This window comes from Anoplopoma fimbria, chromosome 15 (assembly GCF_027596085.1).
Source record: "Anoplopoma fimbria isolate UVic2021 breed Golden Eagle Sablefish chromosome 15, Afim_UVic_2022, whole genome shotgun sequence".
Classification (NCBI taxonomy): Eukaryota; Metazoa; Chordata; class Actinopteri; order Perciformes; family Anoplopomatidae; genus Anoplopoma; species Anoplopoma fimbria.
The window spans coordinates 19,612,533-19,622,923 of record NC_072463.1 but is presented as its reverse complement, the minus strand read 5'-3'; the positions used below and the strand labels follow the sequence as shown (position 1 = coordinate 19,622,923).

The 10,391-nt window shown below is 42.3% G+C and overlaps 1 protein-coding gene across 1 annotated transcript; it reads left to right on the top strand.

The window, feature by feature from the left end:
• Positions 1–1,615: 1,615 nt before the first annotated feature.
• On the top strand, positions 1,616–6,010 carry exd1 (exonuclease 3'-5' domain containing 1). The gene is made up of 11 exons (XM_054614412.1): positions 1,616–2,082; positions 2,225–2,293; positions 2,389–2,422; positions 2,508–2,584; positions 2,698–2,771; positions 2,937–3,023; positions 3,136–3,240; positions 3,330–3,410; positions 3,507–3,650; positions 3,736–3,927; positions 5,122–6,010. The coding sequence occupies exons 1-11, from the start codon at positions 1,953–1,955 to the stop codon at positions 5,833–5,835; spliced, it is 1,707 nt and encodes a 568-aa protein (XP_054470387.1). The 5' UTR covers positions 1,616–1,952; the 3' UTR covers positions 5,836–6,010.
• The last annotated feature ends 4,381 nt before the right edge of the window (positions 6,011–10,391 follow it).

The window sequence follows — 10,391 nt, the reverse complement described above, 5'->3', positions numbered from 1 at the left end:
ATAGATAATGTGAAAAAAACTTTATAGGATATAATTGGAAATGCTATTAATTACAGCTTTTCTTTGACTATAAAACATCAAGTCTAAGCAACAAGGAAAGCTGTTAAATTAGCTATGGAGCTTTGCGTTTGCCCTTTTTCACTTGAATTTAACTGAGCTCAGATGGAGCAGCACACTCATAGCAAAAAATAATATAAGGTGCACACAGTCTGTGATTAAATCTGAGACAGCTCTGTGCCTCTTGCACCCCAGAGTGTCCTCCCTTTGATGAGGTGCCTCCCTGTGTGTTGTCCAAAGACCAGCAGTAGTTTGAGTTCATGAGTTTCCACAGGCAGACTGAAGTCAAGAGAATCTGTGTATTAGCAGCTGGCTACTTCTGATAAGATAGCCTGTCTGCACCCTTTTCTGTGTCAATGCTGTTATCAGACCAGTCAGTGAGGCCTTAAGCCTGCTGCCACGCGGGACGTCTAAATCTGATTTCAGTTTTTTCTGATAATATTCAAGCTCCATACTGTTGACAGACATGAAATAAAAATACAAACAATTGACAAATTGTGTATGTTTTGTATGAAGCATGGTGTCATTCATTTATTATGAATGACACCATGTCAAATTAAAAATGGAAAGAATTCTTAGGAAGTTATAATCTCTGAATAAGTGGGCAAAGTTTTTTGGTTGTTGTTTTCATGTATGTTACTATTAGACATACAGTACCAGTCAAACGTTTGGACACACCTTCTCATTCAACTACTTTGAAGAATCTAAAATATAAAACATATTCTGGTTTGTTTACCACATAATTCCATATGTGTTCCTTCATAGTTTGGATGTCTTCAATATTAATCTACAATGTAGAAAAAAAAATAAAAAAAAAATAAAGAAAAACCATTGAATGAGAAGGTGTGTCCAAACGTTTGGCTGGTACTGTATTTTCATAACATTTGCATTTATTTCAAAATATTCAAATATTTCAAATTTCAGCATGCATCAACTACAAATTATCTTTATTTGCATTTACTATTATAAAGGTAAAATATAATATTTGTTTACTCTGCACACCTGCTCATTTAACGAAGATCAGGCAACGGTTCAGGCATCAGCCCTGTGGTCAGACATTGCTGCACAATATGATACGTGGCCAATTAGTAGTCAGCCAGTCTCTGCTGCAGCCAGCTGCATAGTGATTTATGTCTCAAGGGTGTAAACTGAAATATAATTGAATGAGGATCAAGATCTTATTAGAATATATTCAACTTTTTGGGCCAAAGTGTTCCTGTTTGGAGGTTGTAACATACTGTATAGTTGAACACAGACGCATTTATAACAGTCATACTTTGTAATGTGGATGAAAATACATGACTGCTTTATAAGTTAAGGGTTTTTATCAGATTTAAAATAGTCAGATTTCTAAGAAACTAACTCAGAAGTCAGAAGAGTAAAATACCTGAGACTAACAGCAAGCAGCTCAAGAGGTGGGCTGTGACCTCCCCCTGGTGGGCGTCATGATATCGTTTGAGTCACTGACCACCTGGGAACCTACAGACCTTCCATGGTTATGGAACATTTATTGAGAAATAGATTATTCATAAGTTAAATCATTAATGTGCGGACGGTACTTACCGTAAGCCTATGGGTATTGCCTCCTCCTGCACCACCACAGACTCATATGATAGTGTGAGCCACACAGACATCATGTATGTCTTTGGTTAACCAAGGAGGAGGAAGTGAATGATGAGATTAACGAGAAGCTTTTGAACGCAGCATTGACCTTAACGCTAGAAGAAGAAGAAGAACACAAACCACGTGGATGAACCCCTGGCCCTCTGACGTCAAGTTAAATAAGTTGTGGTGGTTAATGTCAATGTAAAAACCTTCACAGCCTTATTATATTAAACCAGCAGCTAGTCTGTTCTTCATTGTTTAAAACAACTCATAACTAACACCACTTTAAAATGGCTGTGGACGACGTCCAGTTCCTGAATATCCTCAAAGGAAAACGCATCAAACTGACCCTGAAGACTTCTTCATACTTTGGCGTCGTCCAACGCATCAACCTCAATAAAACGCTCATTTTGGCGGACGGTTAGAGAAATGTCCTCCTTGTGTTTTGTGTTATTAGTATTGCATTGTGTAGTTCACTACCTGGTATGTGGAAACATTACACATTTACTACCCGTGGGCTCTCTGACGTAACCCCTGCTTTAACCTTTGTGTGTTGTTTCAGTTGTTGGAGGCAGTGATGGCTGTCCCTGTCCTGGGTCAAAAATGTTTTTCGGGCACGAGATTCTAAATGGTGAGTTCACACATGGACAGTGATATCTGAAGTGAAGCTGGACTTCAAGTTTTGACATCTGACTTTGCGTTTTTGTATGATTTTTTAATTAACAGTGGAATTTACCAATGAAGCAAACACTGGCAGTGGGTAAGTAATCAACCAGCAATGTTGTCATTGTTGTGAATGCACATTCAGCTGGCCCTTAAAGTGCAGCATGCAATGTGTTGCACAGAAACATTCACGACAACAGACTTGAAGAGCATTTAAATGTGGAAAAGTTTCAGCCGTACAGGAAGACAATCACATTGTGTGAGTATGATCATGATTTGGTGTATTTGCTTAATATTCATACTCAAAATTCAGCTTCAAATTCAAATGGAAATGATTGGCCTACGCACTATTGAGAGGTTCCTTTTTCATAGATGGTGATGAAGATGAAGAGGAGTATGTCAACTTTGTAGTCATTGATGAATTTCATGAGAAGTTTGGCTCTGCTGTAAGTAGATTTTTTACTTTCCTTTTCTCTTGCATGACTCACTTAAATTACACATTTTTCAGGAAACAAATCTATGTTGACAGAATGTAATGATGGAGACATGTCTTTACGGAGACCTGCTGTGTTTAAAAACTCTCGATAAAGTTCTGAGATCCCATCCATCAGGTGATGCACATCAAGAAGCAGCATGTGATAGGTGTGGGAGCCGATGGCGTGGAAGCATACAAGCATGGGAGACTGTGTTGGCTGCAGGTGAGAAGTTCTGCATTCTGCTGTTATGAGTCCTTCCTTCGGGGCTTTGCTCCTCTCTCTCTCTCTTCAACTAAAGAAAAAAAATTACTTTAACTGTTCTTCATTCATCTAGATTGCCACTAAAAACAAGATTTACCTGTTTGATATCCTGTTACTCGGAGCTCGGGCCTTTAAGAACGGTCTTTCCATGATCCTGGAAAATAAGCACATACTGAAGGTAAGCATTGTAAACTAGACTAGAAATATTGCTCAGTCACGATGATGATTGTTACCAAAACATCTATGTTGATTGTACATATTATTCAGGTCATTCATGACTGCAGAGCCGTTGCTGGATGTCTGACTGCTCAGTTTGGAGTAAAGCTTACCAACGTCTTTGATACGCAGGTACACGTGCAGTATTTTCGGTGGCTAACTTTCTCTCCTGTATGTTTAGTTTATCTTTTAATTATTTCCTGCGTTTTTCTTTCTGCATGTGTTTAGGTGGCAGATGTCATGTGCTTCTACTCCGAAACAGGAGATCTACTACCCGACAGAGTCAGTACTCTGCAGGAGGTGGTTAGCCTCCATCTGAAGGTGCCCTCCTCTCAACTCTTATCCCTTCAGATGAAGTCACAGCTCGCCAAGGTACAGTCCACAGTCTCATCCAAGATGTTATGTGCTGTACAGTTGCATCTGTATGTGCTGGAATCACCGGTTTGTGTCTTTACAGGAAGGAAGGGAGTTGTGGTACAAGCGGCCCTGTCCAATACCCCTGCTTAAGGTGATGGCTCTGTCAGTGATCCACCTTCAGCCCCTCAGACTGGTGCTGCTGGATACTCTTATGATAGACTACATGGCCCTGGTGGATTCATACCTCAACAGCAGCTTCTACGAACCTGATGAATTAGAGCATGTCAGCATGGTGAGTAATTCACAAACGAGCACTCTTCCAGGGCATATAGTCTGCCTTAGATTGTAAAATGTATCATTGGTATATCAATTAATCAGGTATTGTGTATTTAAAGTATTTTTCCATTTTGAAAGTTTGGCCTTGCTAGCCAATGTGTACGCTCTTATGACCAATCAAGTGAAATAAAAACATCATCTCTGTATCTAACAGGCTTTTGAAGCAGCTGTGTAATTGGCTGACTGTTACACTAGTCTGCTTCTTATTTTTCAACCCAGAGGGTTGTTGTTGTTTTTGTGGGGGGGGGGGGGGGGGGTTCTGTCCTAATGGGGTGAACCAACACGTTTGCATTCACGATTCAAACAAAAGCACAGATTATTTGCATTTCTGTACAGGTGTACAGGTAGGACTTGGCAATATATACTTATTGTGATATGATATTGCATATCCTGTTAGATTTTGGAAGTTGTAATATGGCAGAAGTGTTGTCTTTTCCTGGTTTTAAAGGCTGCATTACGATACGCAATCAATTTCAACTTACAACACTGTTCTTGCTGTTCAATTATATGCCTTTACCTACTTAGCCTTTATATCCACATTAGTGATGATTATTTACTAAGAATCTGAAAGCAACAAAAGTCAACCCTACAATACCCTCGCAATATCAATATCGAGGTAAATATATTGGTAAAAAGAATATTGTGGTGTTTGATTTTCTCCATATCGCCCAGAACTATGTACAGGTGTCTTCTGTCCCTCACTGAGATTAGTGAGATAGCTGCCGTGCATTGCTGTTATTAAAAAAAACACCTGCCGGTCTGTTTTAAAGTTTATTTCAATACAATAATCACATGCAAGTATGTACTCTGAAACAGTTTGTTGTTGTTGTTCCTCCTGTCCATACCGGCTGCCAAGAGATCCATTCCTGGCGTGATTCTCGTGCAAGTGATGGAGGAAAAAATCTAAAGGGAAAGTATGGAATTTTGCGCCAAAAACTGTTACTCTGATAGATATCCATTTGAAATACATTTTCCTGCTCAAGTCTCACATAGGCTTCAGCTGAACTATCAAAAATTGTGTTAGGAAAGGATCTCTTTACAGCCAGGATGGACGGAAAGAACAATAGCAGCAACTAAAACCTGGTTAGCTGATTGTATTGTTCCAAGACAGACATCTGTCTACAAACAGTCTACCTGTTTGCTTTCTCAGGAGAGTGTGTTAGAGTTGCCCAGAGAGCTCAGGCAGCTGGAGCAAATGCGTCGTGAGCGGCAGCAGTGGGCTGCCAGCCACTACCCTGTCACAGAACAAGGTCTGCTGGATCGCTTCAACCCGCTGACTAAGACTCCATCCCAGACCTCCCCTGCAGCAGAGGAGCACTGCCAGCAGCGAGCTACTGAGGAATCACCTTCACCAGCGGACCCTGTCCTACAAAAGTCACCCAGGAGCCCTCCAAGAGCCAACAATGTGTTGTCTGTGGATGTCTCTGCCTCCCCTGACTCAGCAGATCAGGCTCCAGTTCCAGCCACTGTATCAGAGCTCAGGAAACAAATGTCTGTCAACAGTCCCCCGTCTCTAGGTAGAGGGCGCGCAGAGATACTGATGGACACAACAGGTAGAGGAAGGCCCTTAGGGAGAGAGCAATCGTCTGTCCCAGCCTTACATGCTTTCGGAAGAGGCTTCCTTCTCCAAATATCACAAGATCAGATCCCCAGAGAGAGCATGGGGGACGTAATAAATCCTGGTAGGATGGGGGCGGCTCCTTTGGGCCTCAGCCATGCACCTGTGCAAGAAGCGACGCCCCAGCCTGCCCCCAGTGCTAATGACCTGCCAAACACTTTTGGAACATCAGGGGAACATTTTACATCAACACATGAGTCCATCTCATCTTCACTCGTACAGTCATTTAGGTCTTTCAGACATTAAAAGATGTGTTATAAAGCCATTTAAGTACAGTATTCCAGATGATGGCGGTTATAATGTTTGTTACCGAAAGTCTCCACTAGATGGCAGTAAATATTCTGTTTTGTGCAGAGGTTTGTTTAATACCAGGTGTTGGTGAAAAATCTTTAGAGGAGAAAAAGATTGTTTGGACGTTGGATGCCAGTTCACTCAAATATAATTCCATTGTTTGTGACAAAACGTGTGCCTGTCTGTTCCTTTATTTTTGTTGTATTTTATAAGCGTTTTGCCTCTAAATAATTCTCAATTTAGTCTTAGTTTAATTCAGCCTTGGTTGTTAAAAAAACTAACAACCACGACCAACAACAGCTCCCCATGCCCATTAAACTATAATGGGCCTAGCATGTTTTATTTCCAGTACAGCTTGGCTTCTGTGTTGCAGTTAATTGATTGTGAAAAACAGCGACTGGCATTGATGGATCTGCTGTTAATTGAGCAAAAACATTGTTAGCTGACGTTCCTCTTGATTACAGATGACCAAAGAAAACCATTAGACTTGGCACAGGCTGAGCAGTGATCCTGACTCTCTGCAGCCTCAGTCTGTGCTGCAGTTCAGATGTGCATGTTCACAGGTGGCCGACACCTGCCATGTCCTACAAAAGCAGATCTTATCCATCTAATTTGCGGGTTGAGGTGCCATGCAGGCTTTGAGAGAGGCACTGCACAACCTTTTTTTGCCAGGATCATCAGAGGTTGGTGCCTGGGATCAAAATGAGGCATTGACACAACAGCAGGGCATTGCTGTAGCGCCAATGGGGGGCCCCCCATATCAATCACATCTTATTGCTATGGTTATCTACATCCAGAGGCTTGGGCCTTTTCCAGAGTTTCTTAATTGAAAGCGTGAAACAGATAAAGTAGGATTTTAATTAACTGGGAGGCAGCCCTGCACAAAGCCTTGCATCTCTCTTAGCAACCGGCTCCTCCTCAGCTTCTGCTAAACACAAGCACGATGGATCCTACCCATATGCCTCCTTTAACCCTTTGAAAAGCTGTTGTTGCTCAATCTGTATGTGGGTGTGTTCAGCAGGGAACAAAAGGTTTAGCAAATTATTTCAGAGCGGATTCTGTTATCTTTGAGCTGCTGCACTCAAATCTTTCATAAGTTGCCTACCTTCCCATGTCTTTTTATGTGAACATAACTATTGACTTGCTCCGTATTTATTTATAGGATTTATTACCCAGAGAAGTCTTGCATGGTTACAGCTTGTTTTATATATCTGCGTCACTCAACAGTTAAGTTGTGGAGGAGGCTACGTGTTTCAGTGTGTTTGTGTGTGTGTGTGTGTGTGTGTGTGCGTGCGTGCGTGGGGGGGAGGTCTCTGTGGGGCTGTGGAGGACAAACTCCTGTCATTGACAACCAGATTGGGGCTCTTATTTTAGAGGACCTTGCATTTCCTCTCCGTCACAATAATGCCTTATGTGCAGCACTTCCTGTTTCTCAGGCCTGGGAGGAAGGAACAGGGAGCTTGTCACACAGTAGTCACCGCTTCCCTCCCTCCCCCCCACTCCCCCTGCTCCCAAACTTCAGACAGTGTTGTGTCCTTCAGAGGGGAAAGATGACTGCACCTTCAGCATCACAGCAGGATGCTGCCGAGCTATATTTAGACTCAAGTCGGAAAGGTAGTGCACAGACATAAACACAAACTTTAGGATGTCCAGCTGTGTTGATTTAGCATCCGAAAATGGTGGTTCAACTGTGTAAGGCCAATTATTGTTTTGACTGAGCTGTGGGAACCTTAGGGCCTGCTGTTTGCTCAAGGTGTAATGGGAATAGATCACCCATAAACAGTGATTATCACTTTTAAATATTGCACAGGTTTTCCTGTACACACAAAAGTATAGACATTTTGCTTAATTTTATTTGCTTAATAACCAGACACGTGCAAGACTGCATTATTGATTTCCTAGGCTTGTGGCACCCTTCTGACAGCACCCAAAACAAATGCATTGTGTCCTACTCTCTACTCTATCGCCTTATTTACTTTCCACCACATTACTATCATACTGCAGGGGCTCCAGTTACCGACAACACCAAAGCGACAAGGTATCCAGAACGGGTCAAATATCCTAGGCAACCCTCCCTCCTCTTGATGAGTGTTAGGCTACAGATTTGTTCATAATTAATAGGCTTTTGTTAATTATTAAGAGCGGAGAGATAATTTACAAAAAAACACTACCTTTAAATGGCACCTTGTTAGGGTTGTCATGTTGTTAGCTGGTTTGCACTCCTAAGCAAGTCATTAAAATTCATCGCTGAGTTTGCCCACTAAGTGCACATTCAGATCACGGTGCATTTCTCTGTTAATGCCGTAAGCAGTGGAAAGCTGAACACACAGTTTGACCACTGGACTGTCAATAATGAGATTGTTTGTGAGCTTTTTAAATTCATACTCATGATTGAGTCCTGCGACGTGGGCATTTCTTAGCTAATTATTTGCCTAATTTCATAGGATAGCTGCTTTAGGTGGCAGACTTGGCCAGAAGTGACCTCTTTGATTGGCTTGTTGGAAGAACTTGATATGTCGGTCTTACCCGAGTAATGCTGCACAAAGAGACAGACTGATGGGCAGTATTCAGCCATTCACAACTGTGGCACAACAAATTAGACGCGTGTCAACAAAATAATCTCGATTTCATTATTCATGTAACCACATGTAATCCCTTTGTGTTCGTGAGCCGGGAGGAATATAATCAGATATCAGGTTCCACTGTGACACTGAACTATATCCGTGCAGCCAATCTTCCATCTGTTAGGAAAAACCTATTGTTGAGTCCTGCTCAACCCCCACCCCCAACCACCACCTCTCCCTCTTTCTCTCTCTCACATTACAAAATGACCCTTTTTTACTCTCCCCTGGTCATATTCAATGAGAGAATTAATATTTAACGTGAGAAAGGCTGACCTATCCAGATGGCCTCTCAAGTATGGCAAAAATGAGAACAAAACCCGGCATCAATATTTTAGCCGGCCTTACTAACGGTATGTATGTATCCCCGCTGCCAGGAAACCCAACTCAGGAAGAGACCCCTCAATATGCACATATTTATTCAAACACATGCATACACAGATGGAGGCACACAATATGCATCTTTATGAACTGCTGCGCCATGTTTACTCAGGCAGCGTGGAGCATCGGGACCTAAAGGGCCTCTCCACAGGAACCAGCCTTATTGTGACCTTCAGCTGGGACGGGCCAGCTCAGATCGAGGATGAGTGACAGGTGAGGGTGCAGAGGAGAATGTGTTTGATGCAGCGAGAGCGGGCCTTAAGAATGCAGTCTTCAGCTGGTCGTGCTGTGCATGCATAAGTACACTATTGAACATTTTTTTTAGCCACGCTAGCAGCTCGACTAGATGGATGGCAATGTTGGACTGAAATATTTCAACAACTGTTGGATGGATTGCCATGACATTTTGGACAGACATTCATGTTCCCCTTAGCGTAAATCACAACCCCTTACTTTAACTCCAGCGCCATCATCGGCTCAAAATTTAAATTTACCCAATACTGTGTTGTTGTGACTTGACACTAGCAAAACTGCATGACGTTCCCTTCAGCCTCAGCTGTACTTTGTGCTTAGTGCTAATTAGCAATTGTTAGCATGCTAACACGTTAAGTGATTAGGGTAAATATTACCTGCTTAACATCAGCATGTTAGCCAAGTTGTCAGTGTGAGCATGTTAGCATGCTGTTGACAGCATAAGATCAAAGTAGAGCCACTAATAGGGTCGATTTTTTTTGTCTTGTTAATGGTAAATGGACTGTACTTGAATAGCGCTTTTCTAGTCTTCCGACCACTCAAAGCACTTTTACATTACCAATCATTCACCCATTCACGGCCATTCATACACTGATGACAGGAGCTACCATGCAAGGTGCCACCTGCACATCAGGACACTAACTAACATTCATACACATACATACACCGCAGGAACAGCCTGCGGGAGCAATTTGGGGTTAAATGTCTTGCCCAAGGACACATCGACATGGACTGCCAGAGCCAGGGATCGAACCACCGATCCTCTGATTGGAGGATGACCCTGCTCTCCACTGATCCACAGCCGCTTAATAACTATGTGTCTTAAGAGAGCCGAAAGTGAAGCCGAAGTATTTCAAAGATTTTGAGTTGATAGTCCATTCCTTCTCCTGTTTGTTATATAATGTGTAAAATAAGACCAGAAATGACTCGGAAGCAGGAAGAGAGAAGTTTGGATTGCATGCTCCAATACTGAATTCAAAGCAATTTCTTGTTGCAGGTAGTTGTTCAGCCACCAGAATACTCTAATACTCTGCCTGCTCTTTGTATAGAAAAGGTTTGTCCTTTCAACCACAAACTTAGCTCAGAGGGGAGAGTCTCAGGACGCAGCAGGAATTTAACCACAGAAAGTCGTCATCGCATCAGAGGAGCAGCTGAATGCTTCTGAGCATTTTGGATGTCACTTAATCAACCACAGAGTAACTGGCCATCGTCCCCGGGGCTCAGTGACTGCACCGCCATTCAGGGGAGAATATTACA